This window comes from Schistocerca nitens, chromosome 10 (assembly GCF_023898315.1).
Source record: "Schistocerca nitens isolate TAMUIC-IGC-003100 chromosome 10, iqSchNite1.1, whole genome shotgun sequence".
Classification (NCBI taxonomy): domain Eukaryota; kingdom Metazoa; phylum Arthropoda; class Insecta; order Orthoptera; family Acrididae; genus Schistocerca; species Schistocerca nitens.
In genome coordinates, this window is record NC_064623.1 from 66,476,105 (window position 1) to 66,495,688 (window position 19,584).

Sequence of the window (19,584 nt, forward strand, 5' to 3'; positions counted from 1 at the left end):
CAGTACCTCCCCATTTTTCAGATAGTACTCACATTCTGCAGTTCTGTCTGGACGTCCTCAGCTTGCTTTTTGTGCTTCACATTCAGCTTCTCACGCTCCTTATCCTGCTTCATCTGAGCCATTCGCCTCTCGTCCATGAATTTCTTCGTGTTGTTCTGCTTCTTCTCTCTTAGCCTGCGGTCTTTCTCCCCTTTAGTCTTCAGAGTCTTGTCATTGGCAACTTCCTTCATCGTTTCCACTGAGATCTTTGCCTGACGAGAATTCATCTCCTTCATTTCTCTGCAAATCAAAAGGGAGTAATGACACCCGTAAACACTGTTGCAGATCTGAAACTAATAGGTGACAAAGTAAGTCTGGAAAAAGAAATCATTAGCTTATATCGCAAACAAAAACTTATTTTACAACAGAAAACTGAATTGTGACAGCCAGGAAAGATGAAGGGTGGGAGGGAGGGAGGGAGGGAGGGAGGGGGAGAGCGAGAGAGAGAGAGAGAGAGAGAGAGAGAGAGAAGGTGGTGGTGGAGGAGGAGGAGGAGGAGAGGCAAAGAAAGAAAGAAAGAAAGAAAGAAAGAAAGGTGGACTGTCATTGTGAGGTTACGACTATGAACATTAACTGGAATCGAATTAGAAATGATTAAATTGTGCCCAGAATGAATTTTTCATTTTGCAGTGGAGTATGCACCGATATGAAACTTCCTGGCAGATTGAAACTGTGTGCTGGACCAGGACTTGAACTCAGGAGCTTTGTCTATCACAGGCAAAGGTCCAGTGACTGAGCTACCTGAGGATCACTTACAACCCATCCCTAGAGCTTTACTTCCGCCAGTAGCCCATCTCCTACCTTCCAAACATCACAGACTTTCTCTTAAGAAACTTGGAGTACTAGTACTCCTCAAAGATAGGATATTGTGGAGACATGGCTTAACCACAGCTGGAGTATATTTCCAGTATTAATTTTTTACTTTGCAGTGGAATGCGTGCAGGTACAAAGCTTCCTGGTATCTAAACTGTGTGCTGGACTGGCTCGAAAGTCTGGAAATTAGGTGATGAGGTACTGGTGGAAATAAAGCTGTGAGGATGGGTTGCGATTTGTGTTCGTGTAGTTCAGTCGGTAGAGCACTTACCTGGAAAAGGCAAAGGTCCCGAATTTGAATCTCAGTCTGGCACGCGGTCTTAATCTGCTAGGAAGCAACTAAACTGTGTTTCATCTGTGTTAAATCAGAAGGTTCTCAGTCTTCAAGGCATATGTTACGGTTGGCTAACTATGCACTACAAAAACGAAATTGCATCTCTCTGCCACAACACCAGAGAAAAGGAGTTCACTGCCTTAATGGAACAGTTTTCTTGCACGTAGAGCTTCCACACCATTACGATCAGAGCCCGAGAGTTGTTCCAGCTACATAACAGAAAGCCGGGAGGGTGTAGCGTGGGGAGTTCCAAACAGCCAGCCTCCGTAGTCTCAGGGCAGCATCACCACCTACAATCCCACTTATGGTATGGCAAGGTGGTGCTTCTGTTTCACTTTAGATACAAATTAAACTATGCAGTATTTTTGGTTCCACTATACTAGGTCTAAGTGAGTTTTGCTTACTTTTCGTGAATTCTCTGTAAGTTAGTACATTGTCAGTTAATTCTTCATTCCTAAACAATCACTTTAGACTAAATGAACTTCAGCACAAGCCCCAAGAAGCCAGATCCATACAAACATTGGTTCCACCACACATCATTAAAATCTTCAGAATTACTCGAGTACCTCCTACTGCAGCAAAGCAATTTGTTGTCGACAGAACTGTTAATCTCTGTTGTGTGAATCCAAATTGTCAGAAGAATATTGGGGAAGTAATTTTAAATAAGTTTTTACTACACACTTTCCTCAGCTGTTATATAACTAATCTGAGGCCTCCATCCCTTGGTCCCTCATTATTACAGTAACCTCTGTGGTAGCATTTTAAACAATCATGTTGACTAGACATGACTTTAGGACGACCGGACACATGAGCTATATACAGCCCACTTTCGGTCCTCTGCCACTTCCGAGCACTGCCACACGTCAGAGCTCCAGTTCGATACACAGTAAACCCTCCCTAATTTCAAATTCTTGGCGATTCAGACTGGTGTTTTAACGTCGAGCAAAAGACCGCCTTATTGTACCATAATTCTATCACGGAGAGGTCATTTATTGTAAAATGTGCCCACATCACAGCCCTCCCTCATTTGCTTCACTGATGGCCGATAACGAGTAACGGACATGTCATTCTCAGACAAGAGCCTGCAACAAACTCGAAGCCTGCTCAGTTTGTTTGCAGAACCCTATGTGATGAGCTGCATCAAATTCCATTTGTGTGATCACTTACCAGTGTATTAAAATGTCGTACAGTACAATATGGTGACCGAGATAAGTGTTGGGAGCAAATATAAATCATCATTACTTTTTGATGACACTGGGAATGAACATACTGGCACAACATTGACATTAGGTAATAGACCATCTCTGACACTGTGGACCATAGCACTGTGGCAGCAAAGTAGGTGCCGTTCTACAGTAAATATACAATATCAATTTAATTGCTGAATACTACAATGTGAATGTGCTGCAGTGCATATGACAAACCTGCTTCATATTACCTCTGAATATATACTGGAACTTTAATTTGTTTAATCCTATTGTTCATTACTGTGATACCATTACATCAGGTGCTTTTAAATTGAATGCACTCACAAGTCAAAACATAATGACTGCCTCCTGAAGTGCCTTCGGAATGTAATACGGCAGCGATTTTGTGTGGCACAGATTCGATAAGTCCTCAGCAGTTTCCTGGAGATATGCAGCACCATTTGTCTATGCACAGTTCACATGAATTACGGGCTGGAGTTTTGTGGATGTAGAGCTAGCCCACAGCACTGCCCCAGATGTGTTCCACTGGGTTCAGATCAAGATAATTGGGTGGCCTAGACATCAAAATCAGTTCACTCTCACGCATCTCAAACCACCGCAGCACGATTCTAGCTTCACGACATGGACAGTTGTCTCACCGGAAGACACTGTCACTGTCAGGGATGATGTCGAACGTGAAGGGATGCAGGTGATCCACTTTAATTCTTACCTAGTCCACAGGCAGCACGGAGCTTTGATTTACTACCACAGGTTACTGTGGGAGCCCAGGTAAATGTCCGCCACAGCATATTACCACCCTACCAGCCCACACCTGTGGCACGGTGCACATTTCGAGCAGCCATTTGTTCGAATGACAACATATCCGGACACAGCTGTCAACCTGGTAGAACAAGAAACTCAATTCGTCGGACCGCGCAAGACATTTCTATCGACCCGTAGTCCAATCGCTGTGGATACTGTGCTCAATGAAATTGCAATTAACAATGTCATCAGATTGATGCGGAAACAGAAGTCGTGCTGCAGAGCCATACATTCTATGATGTGCAAGTGGACAGTGTGTTCCGAAACACTCTTGCCCTTACCAGCATTGTAACCTGTTGCCAGACCTGCCACAGAGCACTTCCTATCCCACTTTACAGAGCAGGCAAACCTCCAATGTCCATATTCTGTGGTGAGGTGTGGGCGTCTGATACCTCGTCACCTCCTCACGGTTTAACTGTCCTTCGACCACATCCCACGGATTGTCACGAGAGCAGCACATGAACAGCTGTCCGGCTTCCTTTTCTCCGATGCTCATTTGAGATGCCCGCCCATAACAAACTTCCCTCTGTCAAAGTCACTTATATCAGTGAATTTCCCAATTTGTAAGCATTGTTATCGCAACAACAATTCCTCATTCACCTCTCCTCCATTTGTACGCTTCCTTACTGCATCAAAGTGCCACAGGACAGGATTCAGCCTTGCGATGTGCAGCACTCTCCATGTTTTGGCTTCCCAGTGTGGACCATAAAGTTATTGTAGTTTGTCTAGTTTTTATATAACCATTGCATACACTGTAAGTTGTATCCCTAATTTTAGCTTCAGACAACTGTTTTCAAAAACAATTCCGTAATTCAGACTGCTACTGCAGTATCATTACGGCATTTCTTTGATCAAAACTCTGCTTCCACTCCCCACAATTTGCATATTTCTTCAATATGTTCCAACTGCTCTTCCTGCACTAGCATTCCACTTTTTCTGGAGTCAGTTATTAGCTGCCAACATACAATGTTCATCTTCTTCCCACACAGCATTCACAAAAGTGTTCTTATAATACTGCCCGAGTTTCCCAGATGAGCTTCATCAGATAGTACCCTTGTAAACACAAAAATCCAATATAAATCCATTCTCACAGACAAGGGGAAAAAAAAGAAAAATTATTCGAAAACAATTTCTTGTTGGTGGAGTGTAGTACTCGGAGGCTGACTGCCCTTCTGAAAGGAGACCCCTTTCGCCACTGAGGACATCGTGCAAGGGTCGCAGCTGCTGGGCAGTTCATACTGTGCCCTCCAGACACTCCTTCTGTCCCCTCTGCCTCTGCAAAATCCCACCTCCCAGCCTCTGTTAGCTCCTAACCAGTTCCAGTAGTCCACACCTGCTATCTTTTAGCAAATGAACAAATACATTCCAGCAACAGGTTACACCCAGCCTGGCCATAGCTGAAGCAGTCATAGCTGCTGCACAAGGAACAATGGGGACAGGACGCTCCTCTGAAGGAACGGACACGTGTGAGTAATGCCCCAACTACACAGAGCTATCCGTGTGTCCGATACAATAGGTTGTGAGATGGAATTCTAGGGCTGCCTATTAGAGGGACGAGCCACAGACAGTATCAATTTGCTCAAAATTACTGAAATTTCAACAGTGAAAAGAAAATTATTCCAATGCGACTGAAAAGTCTCCCGACTGCTATTAAAAAGTGAGTTGAATGGTAAAAACTAGCTTTTCTTGTAATAAATTCTTAATAGGGTACTCCTAACATGACGAGGTCAACTAAATAATAGTTAAGAAAAAAGTTTTCACAAGTTGGCAACTTGTACCGAGTTGCGCAAATGTGGTGGGGAAGTGAGCACATAGTAACGTGAGAAATATGCGAGCTTCTGACCTCTACTGGGAGGAACTATTAATGACACTTTAGTAAGCAACTGCCATCTGCTGGCAGAAAGCCAAACAAATTACAAGTTCAGGGGTAGTGACTGCAGCATGGTGCCATCTGGCAGGCAAAACGTGAGCTTGTAAATTGTTTCTTATGTAAATATCATATGAGCAAATAGCTGTACTAATGCTTGAATATGTTGAAAGAGTATGTATACTGGTTATGAAATTAACTAAATGGAAAAATGTATTTGACACGCTTGGCTTTAAGTAAAATTAGTGCATTATAAGGGGAACCCCATCATTCAATGGACATTAGGTGCTGGTGCGAATATTTTAGTGTGAAGATACACTTACAGTATGGACACAATAATGAGAACAGTGATGTGAAACAGTGTTGCTAGACAGTGAATTTTAGTGAGCAAATGCTGATGTACCTAGGTGAACATGATTATTAATGCTACTAGTAAGCATCCACCTTTCAGAAAAGCTGATAATATTGGGCTCATCCTTAAATAATGGTGCAGATTCCACAACATTATGCAACACGAATAATGCATGGCTTCTATGTAAAACTTTATTGTAATTTCAATATTTATCAGGATTTCCTGCAATATTATTCTGCATATTAGAAGTTTTATGTTTTGTGTTATCACAAGTGACTTACAAAATTTATTTGGGTGTGAAAACTGCTGAGGCGTCTCCCATTCTTCAGTCATCTTAAAGTGACTATTCAAGATTTAAGTCACCACCAGTAGTTCGTTAAATCATTATCATTTATAAATTACAGTGTGAGAGCTGAGTGTTAGTAACAATACTGTTCAGTCCTGAAGTCTGGTGTTTAATAGCAAATAAAAGGGCAGGTCCATCACATACTGCACAGAACATGCTATTTCATTAATAGGTCCACCTCAGTAACTGTGTTATTTTAATAGACATGTTCCTAAAAACATTGCAGTAATAAGGAATTTTTAGTGGATTGTGTTAACACCATTGTAAAGTCCCTCACTTCTCCCTTCCAAGTGATTGGTAAGGCTACAGTGAGATGAAGCAGAAAATAGTAATTACCTTTCGTGTTTCATCTCCAATTGCTTTATTTGCATCGCCTGTACAGTCTCCATGAGTTTCTTCAGGATCTCCTGAAACATACCATAAAACCCAGCGATGAAAGCTCAAAAACAAATGAGTGCATTGATAATATTCTTTGTTGCAATTATGAATGTTAATATGCTTGAGAATGATTGATAATTGTACATTTTGAGACTCTACTATTGACTCCAACTCACAGAAAGAGTCATATCTGAATCCAACTGTCATATTTCCAGTTAAACTTACTGTCCTGCCAAGTTCAATGTGTGAAGCTAGCAGTGCAGAGGAAGTGTGGCAGCTTTCAATTGAATACTTTGTTTCTGTACACTTGCATCATTAAACCTTGGCACACAAGCTGTTGCAGGAGGTACTTAAATAAAAATCACTATTTAATTGATTAGTCACATATTAACTGTCTCGTTTTTAGGATCACTCTGTCATCCATCTATCTGTCCGCCCTTGTGTCCGACTGTTAAGACCCTTTGTCTCAGGAATGGATACAGGTATCAAGCTGAAATTTATATCACATACTAAGACTTATGGTTCCTCAGGATGTAAAAAATGCAACTGAAAGATACTGTCTCAGTGACGTATTTTGATATTTGCAAATTCACTCATCAAAACCTGCAAGGTATTTCCTGATGACCTAGGACCCAATATTTCTTCATTCTTTCTGATCTTCTTTTCCTCTCTTCTTCTTCCAAGATGAAGGGTTTGGACTTTTGTGTGGATTTTTCTTGGAACCTTATGTTTTCATCTTTAGTAATTAATTTAGCTGTTCGATCAATAAGTGAATTTTCTGAAATCTTTAATTCCACTAGGTCTTTCTCAGTTTATTTAAACCAGATGGGTTTCGTTTCGTGATTACGGAAAAAGTCAAAGATTTGTTTAGTTAATCTGTTGGAATTCATTCTCAGACGATGACCATAAAAATTTATCCTCTTTTTTTTTTTTTTTTTTTTTTTTTTTTTTGCCATAGTATCTGGAAGTTTTTCAATTTTCTTGTAGAGTGTTTCATTTTTGATGTATATAATCTTATTGTCTTGAAATTTTGGTCCTATGATTTTTCTTTCCTTTAGCTCAAGTTTCTCCACTTGGCCTTTGAAATTCATGTTTAGTGTTTCTGCTGCATACAGTGCTTCTGGCTTAATCACTTTCTTGTAATGTGTAATTTTGGACCCCCATGAAAGGGATTTTTTGTTGCACGTATTTTTTGTTAGTTGGAAGGCCAATTCAAGTTTATTTTTCCTGGATTCCATTGCTTTGCTTTCCCCAGCATTCCAACTAATCCATTCTCCAAGATATTTGAATTCTTTTACTATTTTAATCTTTTGTTCTTGAACTTTGAGGTATTTACATGAGTGCTTGAAGTTTGTGAATATCTTAGTTTTTTCAAAGGAGATGTTGAGACCTATTTTAGCTGCTTGTTTCTTTAGTTCAAGGATTTGCTCACGTGCTGCTTCCATTGTTTCGGCAAATGGGGCCATATCATCTGCAAAAGCAATGCAATTTATTTTAAGGTTCTTCTTTTTGCAACCCAGTCTTATACCACTTTTAATATTTGTGTTCCATTCTCTGACTACTTTCTCAAGTGCACAACTGAACAGCAATGGTGAGAGCCTAATCCCCTGTCGCACTCCCATTTTTATTTCAAAGAGTTCCGATAATTCGCCCATAAATTTAACTTTTGAAAATGTATTTGTAAGGGTCAATTTTATAATATTAGTTGTTTTCTTACCCAAACACATTTCTTCCAGGACTGATAACAGATATTCTCTATCGATCGAATCATACACTTTTTTGAAATCAATGAAGGAGATTACGTATGTCTTTGCCCTTGATTTTTGGTATACCATGATGTTTTTGAGGTTCAGTACTTGTTCTGAACATGTTTTAGTAAGTAGATAAAACATTTTATTAAATTTTTTCTTTCCACATACATAAACCAAATTCTCCTGCTCGTTTCTTTTTGTTAGTCTGCACTAGTCTCAGGTACTACTGAACAGATTTTTATACAGTCTTGGAATTCCCAGGAGGAATATCTTGCCAGTTTTGATATAGATAAAAGACAAAAATCATCAAATACACAATTCCTGGGATGGGTGAACTATGGGTACACATAATTAAGTTGGTACAGAATCCACAGTGCTTAAGTCCTACTCGTACTTCGCTAAATTTTATTTGGATTAATGCTTGTAGCAAAAAAAATGAGTACTATAATCAGGCAACACAATGAAAAACTATAGATAATTTATACAATCCGTTACATTCCATTATATTTTGAATTATTAAATAGAGTATGTACTATTTTCTTTGTGTGCCACTTGTGAAATCTCCGAATTGGTCACTATTTTGGTAATAAGCCACAAGTGAAATGGCAGCTGGAACATGCTCTCATTCTACAGTTTGAATTCACTGAAAAGTGTAAAACTTAGTCCAAATAGTCAATATCTGTAGCATAGTAATGAAAACACAAATGTCTTTTCTACACATCTTCTTATGTGCAAATAATAAGCAAATAAATAAAGAGAAAACAGAAACATTAGAAGTTTATGAAACATAAATGAAGATAATGTTTATTTATTTATTCACTCATCTAACCCTTTTAGAAAGTATCATAAATCAACTTTGGTTTTGCTTCTTATGTTTAATTTTTGTTGCTCCAAAACTTCGTACATCCTTCAAACGAGTGTCATTCCTTTTCTTCATGTGTTCACTTACTTCCTTTTACAGGCCTCTTCGTTTCCTGAATCCTTGCCTTGTGTGTTTCCTCTCTATAAAGTATTCTGTTATCTATTATGCTCATTCTAGTTCCAGTGAATCTTGTGGATTTGGATTTGTAGTTATTTATTAAGCTGAAGAACTACTTGGTTAGTCTGTTGTTATCCATTCACTAAGTGTGAACATAAAACAGTAGTCTTCTTTTCTTGTTACATCAGTTAGCTTTTCCATTTCCAAATAGAGCTCTTTGTTTGATGTTATTTTGTATTCAACATTACTCTTGCTTCTAGGTCCCAGTTTTTTCCTTAGAATTCACTTTCCAGTTTTTCAAGATCCCCAAATTTTGTTCATTTAAGTATATCTGCTCCATACAGTGTTTCAAGCCTTGCCACTGGTTGGTAGTGTCTTAGTTTTTCTGCTCCACAGCAGATATTTTTTGTAACGTATGTTTTTGTCATATGGACTGTCCTTCCCATTTTATGCACTATCTTTTATATATGTATCTGGTCTTTAGTGTTGCTTCTTATCTATTTTCCTAGGTATTTAAAACAGTTTGTTTAGATATTGTGTACTTATGAATTTTAAGATGACTTTTTTGGGGTTGGGGATAGGGATTATTGGCCATGAAGCGTGTTTTTTCAAATGATATTTTTAGTCCTATTTTGTTTGCTTGTTTCAATAGTTTAGTGATTTTTTTTTCTTTGACACTATCCAGTGACTTGATAATTAATGCCCTGTAATTGGCAAAAGCCAGACAACCTACAGTGATTTTATTTGGATTTCTTCCTAGTCGAACACCCTTAGTATTGATTGATTTCCCACAGTTTCTCACAACCTTCTCTAGTGCACAGTTGAAAAGTAGAGGTGGTAAACCAACATCTCTGACTTATTCGTGATTTTATTTCATAAGGTTTTGACCGTTCCCAATAAACTTTACCTCCAACTTCATGTTCGTTTAAGTTCTTTTCATTATTTCAATTCCTTTATAATGATGATTAATGCATTTTTATCAATTGAGATGCATGATCTATAAAGATCTACAAAAGTTACATATTTCAAGTTTGTGAGTTTTCTCATTTCTGATGATAATATTATACAGAATAATTATATTAATTTTCAGTTCATCTGGTGTCACAGTTGGGGCTGCAATGAGAGAACTTTTTCTGTTACCTATATTCACAAGTGGCATGGAAAAGCCTTCAACATATAAGAGCAAATGTTCGGTTACAGTGCTGGACAATAGGGAGTAAACCATTCTAATTGTGTTTAGAAACGTGACAGCCAAATATCAGGAGGCAGCTAACCTTCTTTTTTTTTAAGAAATCTGATCACTGGTCAAATTGTAAGGTATCCTTCCCTGTCATTGCAAAAACGAGAAAGAAATAATCAAGTCAACCCCAAAAAGAATTTGAAAAAGTATGTAAAAGGTCCAAAGAGAGGGGAACTCAAGGGCCTCACTGAATGACAGTCTGGCTTGGCTACTGTACTGTGCAAATTAAGTCTCTGAGCTTCAGGAAAATAGGATGCTTCAAAAGTCAGCATTTGCAGACAAACTCAACAGCAATAAAGAGTTGGCTCTGATTTCTGACACTGTGTTGCCTGAGAAACACGAGACAGAGATTAGTTTAAGAATAATATTTTGTAATTTTTTGAATTTTATCAATCATACTCAATCCACTATTTTCAATTTTACAATTTTTACATCACACTCATAATTTACAAGTTCAAAACTCCCAACACAACCAATTTCCTCAAAATAAACGTACTTCTTTTGCAGTTTGTCTGTCATACTGCATCTGCCATTTTGAATTTCCTAGTTTTGATCAGGTTTTTGCAACTGTGATGTATTGTGCAGCTACCTGCGTGATGTGAGCTATACACGTTGTCTCTGGTGTTGAGAAATTGTGTAATCTTACAGAGATAACCTTGTTATCAGTGCCACAAACAATTTGATTAGAAGTTCTACCTGTACTATATGTACATGCCATCTGTGGCATTTTCAAACAATTAATGATCTGCCTCTAATTTTTTAAATTGAGACTTCATTCTGAAACAAGTTAGGCAGCAGACTGATCCATATGTGAACCTAGCCATGGCTGAAGCATTCTGCTGAACAAATTGAAGTGAAGCTTGGAAAATCCCTATAGAGGATGCTGTGTGCGCGTGTGTGTGTGTGTGTGTGTGTGTGTGTGTGTGTGTGTGAGGGGGGAGGGGGAAGATTCATACTTGGACATGATGGCTGCACTGTCCCTTACTTGGTTTGGTCACATTTCACATGGCATTGTTTAGAACTGAATAACTGAATGTTTCTGGTGGAGGATCTTTGCACGGACAATTTCAAAAAGTATCCAGTCTGACCAAAGCAGTAGCCATCCAATCTCAGTGATTTCCTGTGTGTTCTTTGGGCCTTATTAGGGCAATTACATCCAAACGACGAGCTGCAGAATAAACATAATTACAGTTAAAACAGCTATTAGCGTAACAAAGTACTGTAGCTTCACAAATTAACAGATATTAAAGAAAATGAATTTAGTACCTTACATCAAAACATCAGAAATTACAACAATAAAATCGATGAACTCTCATACTGATACAAAAAACGTATGAGGAAAAAAAGGAATATCAATAGATTTGTTGTGCATATCACATCATCATATGGTGTGCATATTATATCATAAGAGAATCACTTAAATTTGAAAGATACATACTTCTGGATACAAGCTAATATCCTGAAGCATCAATGAATTTTTAATTTAGTAATATAGGGAAGTGTGGGGGGTAAAAACCACAGAGGCAGGCAGAGGCTTAACTACAGTAGGTAGGTCAGTGTGTATATACTCTGAGACAATTGGAAATCCAGGAAAAACCATGGGAAGTTTTTCCATCAAGGAAAAAATGCTGGTATTTTTTAGAATTCCTGGAATTTTTCATTGTTATAGTTTTCAGTTAAATTTCTGTAATTTTGACTGGTAAGAGCTGATACTCTAACAAAAGATTTTATTTTAGCGCAATACTGCAGAATAATGCTGCAGCAATAAAACAAACACGAGAATGACACCAAAATAAAACCTTTATCGCACGGAAAATGCACCATTTACAACAACAAAACACAATGAGTGCGCCCCCCCCCCCCCCCCCCACACACACACACGCATCTGTCGACCGCAGGCTGTGAAATACTTCATAATAGCAAACTATTTTGATAAGCATGATGTCCCAACTGTTTACATTTCTAATAGGTCAAGAGGAAAATATCACGAATGGTGGTTTAAGAAGCATTTCTTTCAAAGTAAATTTTCTAAAAACACAGATGCCAGCACTTTCGTTCGGTAAGTCACATCATCTGTGTTTTTTAGATATATTTTTCCCACGTGGAATGTTTTCCTCTATTATATTCATATCATTAAAGTAAATTTTCTTTCATGCAAGATGAATTATGTTACGAGCAAGAATGTGCAGTGAATTTCTTAAGTCCTGGAGCATTTGACTCTTATTCAAAATTTAACACTTTGACGACAAGCCAATCAGAAAAATTTTGGGCTTAAAAGAGCATTTATGCTATTATTTAAGATTTTACTGGCTCATTTGTGTTTGATATATTTGAAAGTGTAGCACACGCTAAAAATGAAGACCAAGCTTCAAGGTTAGTTTTTCCTATCTATTTTAATTCTTTCACAGATTACATGTTACTCAATAATCATGGTGAAAGGTATAACTATCCTTAGAAGAAAGGGGGGTGGGGAGGTGAGTTCAGCAAATTCACATGTAATTGGCTTTTCTATAGAAAAGTCAAAGTGCTCGAAAGAAGATATATTCAGCTAGGTAAGCCATGAACTGTTTAGTGCACAACAGTGAAATTTATAATCATGCTTGTCAGAAATATTCAGCTGCTGCAATTTAAGCTGTGCTCTTCAAAACCTGCCTAACCACACCCTCTTAACAAAGATAGCAAACGATTTTCGATGACCAATATTAAACATGAAAGCTTAGCTTTTCTTTATGAGAAATATTATCATCTAGTAGTCATATCTTGCAAAGCAGGAATACATATTATCAGACCATATTTTCCCAAATTCAAAGTTCACTACCAGCCCATGCAGAGCGCCACTGTTGGTCTCTGTTTCTGTACCATAAAATGTGCCTCATACTTCTAATATATTGGTGTTCTGTGTTTATGAACTACCAAGCTGTATAAGGTGGAATTCATATTACACTTCCATAGTACCACAGGAAGCAGCTTACATGTTGCTGCACATTAAAAGGTCTTCCCAAAAGCATTGTTTTTTACTGTGTTTTGATTCTTAAAGTGCCGAGAGATTCTATGCTGGTGTATAAAACCTTTACCATTCAAAAGCTTGGAAAGTTATCTAGCTCCTAGGGAAAATCCTTCACTCTGTATTTAAAAAAAAAAATTAAATATTTTGAACAAATAAAACAAAAAACTTGTCAAGTGGAAGTGGGACTTGTGCTCCGAGGGTTGGTACAATCTTAATAAGGTATATGGGTAGTTCATCTGTACTGGGAATCAAGAAACAATGATTTTTGCCTTTTATTGATATCGATACTGGTAAGATATCAGTGGGGTTTTATTTTTTTCAAAGGTCTCTTCTTAAGGTGTACAAGTATACTCGGAGTTTTCAAGTTTCTGCCAAAACACAACTGATTAGGATACGGTGCAGTTTCACAGAGGGTCTCTTATTCAGTTAACACATTGCGAAGTTTGTCATCTGCGAGACTGTGTTATGCCTCATGTGAGAAGGAGAAACGTCTACCAGTACCTGTCGGAATTTGACAGAGGTAGAGTCATGGCTTACGGAGACTGCGGTTTATCATTCTGCTTTACTGCTGCTCACGTCAGTCGTGATCCATTACTGTCATACATATTTTAACAAATCTTGCCTCCTCAGAACTTTCTTGCTTCAATTGAAATGTTCAATTCGGCCTTTATACTTCAATTGATATTGATTTTTTTTACTTAAACTATATATTCCACATTTAAATAATTTTGCATATATCTGATCACCAAAACACCATTTTTTTGATAATATAATTTTATTTTTCACACCCATCCATTTAGCAACGTGAATCTCAAACCACAAAAATTAGTAATCACAGTCATTAACTTACAGTCAAAACCACTTTACAGTGAAACTAATATTTTGCTTTAGTTTTCAAGTAAAGAAAATTTCAATTTTCATTTTTAATTTTTCTTGCTTTCTTATCAATAATTTAACTGACAATTGTACAAAGACAGGAAGCTGATAGTTTTTATATTGTCGAAATTTGCAATGTTTGTTATTAATTATTACGTGCATAAATCTTTATGTAAATAATTATTTCCAGAAAATAGTTCATAAATTATACCTAAAAAGTAATTTCAGTTAAGACAACTTATATACCAGTATTCAGATCTGGGTATTCACATTGGCCGAAAATCAGAGGGTGTGCAGCAACATCAGCCATCAGCTGACACACACACCTAAATTTCCATACGGCCCTGGAACAAGTAAGTTCCTGATGCCACACATTCAAAACTAACCCACAGCAGACTATCAGTCACCTCGTATCCGTGCTCCAAATGCTCGCGCTCACTACCGTGCAGCTGTCTACATGTTGTGATACCACAAATCCACGTCAGATCCTGTTCGTGTAACTGCCGGTACGTTATCACCCGTATGCTTCATACTGACTATCGTCGTCCTTTCCAAGTGATGCTGCAGTGCCCACACAGGCCTGTCTGTAATGGGCAGCACAGATACTGTGTCTCTTGGTATGACAATTGCAATAGCAACACTGAGCTGTCATACGCGGCATCTCCCAAAATGGGACAGTCGTCCCTGCGAGTTTTGGCTACTCAGTCTCCCAGATAGAGGACGACGGAGACAGTGGGCGATTGCTAGTTACCTGCTGATCCTGGAGGTGTGCCCTCAGCATCTCCCACTCTTCTTTTCGGTGCCGCTCCACCATCTCTGACCACTGCGATGTCTGCTCGGCTACGACCTTTCGAACTTGCGGATCTGATGCGAGTTCATTTTTACTGCAAACACGAAATACAAATATTATGTGATGTAGTCTTTTTTTTCTTGCAATATACGTCACATAAAATGTAAGTTCGCAGAAGTCATAAGTTCGCAGAAGTCATTTTGGATAGATCTCTAGAAAATAATTACACACTCTATTACATCTACATCTACTTAGCTTTAACAGTAAGGGTAAATGAATGGTACATATAAGGGCACGATATGCATAAAATTTCAATTATGCAGCTGACAACCTGTGTCAATATCATACCACATACATAGAATGTGCCCAATTTCTCATGTAAAATGACATACTGAGCTGTAACAAGTCACTTTCAGTAAGTGGCAAGTTACTCAATGTCTACCTAACCGACAAACGATGCTTGTGACATTTGAAAGTATTTTCATTAGTTAAGAGATGAGTTTATAAATGACTTCTGTTCATAAGTTTATTTTTATTTCTGTATGTTTGCAAAGAACAAATCGGTTGGCTGTGTGGTGCCCTCTATATGAACTACGTAATACATAACCATCATAGTCAATGAAATTTTCTGGGCTGTTGACAGCCTTGTTAATACACAAAATTGTCAATCGTTGCCACCACTATTGCAAGTGGCCTTCCTCACGGCTTTGTGCTGAGATTACTGCTGAATGAGAGAGAATTTTAAGATCTTATATAGTAACAGAGGAAGCTGATTATGGGTACTTGAGGATAAGAGGAGGCGTGTTAGGCATTATTCCTTGCCACTGGTGGATAAAGACACACTTGATAGGTATTGCCACTGATGGAAACAGGCAAATTAGAAATGGGCGGCAGCTGTGACATGGCACCGTTTACCTGTTGCCAGGTGCGGGCTGTGGCGTGCTTACGCTCTGTGTACATACGACCACCACAGTCTCCCACACACCTGTGCGAGATGTTCTGAGCATGCTGTCCTCCCGTGGTGTTGTCACTGCTGGCAGCCAGAACGGTAGAAGCCTACACCTGTCCTCTCCGTTCAAGATCCCAGGTCGCTTGGCTGTTTCTATTGCCTTCCTAATCTTCCTCCTCAACGTAAATGTCTGTTTCACCAGTATGCGGGCTTCAGAGAATATTATCCATTTCTCACATTCATCCCACTGTTCCGCCACAGCTGACCTGGAGGGTTGACCCAGATACTCTGCAACTGATGTGTCAATTGGCCATCCCGGCTGACACCAGTCTAAATTTGCATAGGCTCCTGTGGTGTTCAGCTTGTCAACGGCATGTTTAATTGATCCTACAACATCTATTATTTTGTTATTTCTCCAAAAGATTGGCTCGATGGTAGCTCGGCGAAGGTCGGCACACAAATTGCAGAGCGTGAAAGATATATCCATCTGGGAAAACACACCAGATCAGCAGTGGCAGTTTCCGCCTGTTTCCACCAATGACAAGAAATAATGTAAAAACCAATTAAAGAATGTATTTATCCACCAATGACAAACGATAATATAAAAAACCAATAAAGAATGCCTAACACCCTTCCCCCTATCCTCGGAAGGCCATTTGCAACAATTTTATGCATTAATGATGGGGCCAACAGCCTAGAAGAATTTTATTAACAAAGACAGTGGTCCCGGAAGCCTACGCTTACATAAAATTCATAATAAGGCAATTACGGTCTCTAATAAAATTTAAAATTTGCACAGGAATAAAATAAAATAAAAGTAAAATTACTTAAGTTATTCTGACTTACTGCCACATTTAACAGTTAACATTAGAAGACACAAAAAATACCACATATATTTCTTATGTGCCAATTATTTTGTTAATCTTTAAAAGCAAATGTAAAATCAGTTTCATCACATTTTTCATAAAATTTAGAAACAGCTAGGAGGCACACGATGTATGCTGTGACTGTTGGAATTGATTCAAATACTTTTTTCTCTTACACTTTTTTTCCCCTTCATCATCGTGTTTAGGTACGTGACTCATATTATTTACTGAATAGCTAATAGATGGTGCCAAATATCATGAAGATAGATCATTGGTGTGTTCTGCCAATCCGAAATGGATGTAGAAAATATCGGTCTCTGTATAACTTCATATTGATTTTTAATTACAAGTACAATAATAGTAAGATCCTGAATTACTGTTATCATCAACATACAGCCATCTAAACCAATATAATATGCAAATTTTAGAGACCATAATTGCCTTACTATGAAGGTTATGTATTATGTAGTTCACATAGAGGGCACCACGCACCCAACCCATGTGTTCTCTGCAAAGCCTACCTTCATTACACAGTAGTCTTTAATGGAATGTGACAAGAGCCTGAACAACAGGTGTAGATATACTAGAGCATGTACAACAACTCTGAAATGCTGGTATGTAATTTAATGTACAAATGATATAGGCCATGTCACGAGTTCTAATTTCTGTGTACTATGCTCTGACTACATATTCCTGGAAATTTTTAACACCGATAATGGCTAGTTACTAGCCGAAATCTGGAGACCTCCTCTAATAAGGCTAGAATGGAAACAATGACTGATTGCTGTTCTTTACCATTCTGGAAGTTATATCATAGTTGTGGAGTGCATGCGACTTTCCTAATGGAAGGTAATTTGAAAAGTAAGAATTTGTCGACAAAGTTTTGGTGAACACTTGTCCGATATCTTTTTCTTCCTGTGAGCGCATGATATGTTTATGAATTTAAGCTAGAAGAGTGGGAGACTCACTTCTTGCCCTTGATGAGCTTCTCAATCGCGGCACACTGCTGCTTCTGCACGGCAAGACGTTCCTTGAGCTGGCGCTTCCGCAGTGCCTCCAGCTCCTTCTGCTGCTTGCGTGCCGTCTTCTGGAAGCCCTTCTCCGCCCGCAGGGAGTCAACCGTGATCGGCTCAAACTTCAAGTCTTCTGCTGGCACCAAGGTTAAGAGTGATTATTTGTTTGTAGTACTGATTACAGTACTACAGTTGGCTGCTGGGAATGAGTGCATGTTCAGAGACCACTTACACAGATCATTTTTTTATCTTTTACTTTTAACTAAATGGTATTCTTTGATGTTGAGCTGTGTCTCATAACAACATCCAGGGTGAACATTAATGAGACTAACAAACTGCAGAGATGGATTCCTGGCTGGAAATGGAGGCAGAAAGGTCCTCTGAATGCGGGTCCGGAAATGCATCGATGCCACAGTACATGGCGCTGAGGAACGAAAGTTCCACTGACCACATGCCGTGTGTTCCTTTCGCATTGCAGGCAGTGTGGTTGACACAGTGTAATATAAGCAGCAGAATGGTCTGTTATTTATGACAGGCACAAGCCGAGACGGTGCTTGTGTACAATCGGGCAGATGGAAATGGTCAAGAGTTAGAATGGCTCTACCAAAACAAGTACCCTTCAGAGATAGCCACCATCAACACAACATTCCAGGCCCTTTTTGGCCATTTGTGTGATTAAGGGTCCTTTCAGACAGACGAACATGCAGGGAGGCGCCGGACTGTGCAGACACTAGATCTGGAGGGCTGGGTTCTACAGGATATTGAGACGAACCCTAGTACAGTCATACTTGAAAAAAGAGACAGCATTGGTCGTATATTTTTTATATTGCAAAATTGATTTTCTGTCACTGAGTGACCATCTTCAGTGCTATATTGTATAACTTAAATTGGGATGCACTGTTGTCACTAAGCTTATGGCGATCAGTCTCCAGGCAACTGGCCTACCAACATGGTGACTATTATGTATATCCTGCTACTATCATTATCACCTGCTAAGAGTGAAAGGATTATCAGCTGTGGATTTCCCTCTACAAGAACAATTTTATTGATGGTTTTTGCAGCAGACCATCACATTTATGTGCTTTCTGTCATCAGTCCTCTTAACCGACGAAGCAACATTTACCAGAGTTGGCATCATCAGTCTGCATAACCATTATCTGTGGGGTACAGACAATCCTCAGGGAATGGTTGTGGCATCTCGTCAGCATTGGTTCAGCATCAAGGTCTGGGTGGGAATTCTTGGCGACCACTTACCTGGGACAGTTATTTTATTCCACAACACCTCAACGGAGGAACTTACCTGCATTTCTTGCAGACTACTCTGCCTGGGCTGCTTCAAAATATGCCTTTGGCAATATGACCGGTTTCTGCATGATGCAGCACCACCCCACTCCACAACATCTTCCCCGGACATTTGACAGGACACAGAAGCCTTGTAGCAGGGCCTGCTAGATTACTAGACTTAAACCCCATCAATTTTTACCTCTGGGGCATCTGAAAAACACTGTGTATGCTGTTCTGGTTCCTGATGAGCAGACCCTTCAACAGTGTGTTCACTTCACCTGTGACGCTATTCAGAGAGAGGCGAGAATGTGTGAAAGAATGCAGCAATCCATCACGCAACATGTGACTGCACGCATTGCATCCCAAGGAGCCCACTTCGACCATCTGTTGTGATGTGGATTCAATGCAGCTCTGTACTGTGTCCTGGGATGATTTGTTGTCATTCCATACACACTCTCCATTCCAGACACATGTTCATAGGACCCTTTTTCCTCCAATTCCAATCAATAATCAACCCCTGCAGTTTGTTGGTTTTATTAATGTTCACCCTGTATGTGTGCCAAATTCCAATCAGCCCTATTTACTTTTGCTGTCGACATGTACAATATGTCATCAATTTCTTTGTCTCTGGACATCTTTAGAACTACCCTGTTGACCAACAGTGGATTACAGAGAGTGAACTGAATATCAC

At 39.0% G+C, this 19,584-nt stretch overlaps 1 protein-coding gene across 5 annotated transcripts in view; it reads right to left on the reverse strand.

Annotated features, from left to right (window-relative positions):
- LOC126210263 (1-phosphatidylinositol 4,5-bisphosphate phosphodiesterase) overlaps positions 1-19,584 on the reverse strand; it is a 421,472-nt gene that overhangs the window by 13,536 nt on the left and 388,352 nt on the right. For all 5 annotated transcript variants that reach the window (XM_049939453.1, XM_049939454.1, XM_049939456.1 and 2 more), the window contains 4 exons: positions 17,565-17,742; positions 14,743-14,875; positions 6,097-6,167; positions 33-279 (listed from right to left, as the gene is read on the reverse strand). In XM_049939453.1, coding sequence (XP_049795410.1) covers positions 33-279; positions 6,097-6,167; positions 14,743-14,875; positions 17,565-17,742 — 629 coding nt within the window. The remainder of the gene's footprint in view (positions 1-32; positions 280-6,096; positions 6,168-14,742; positions 14,876-17,564; positions 17,743-19,584) is intronic.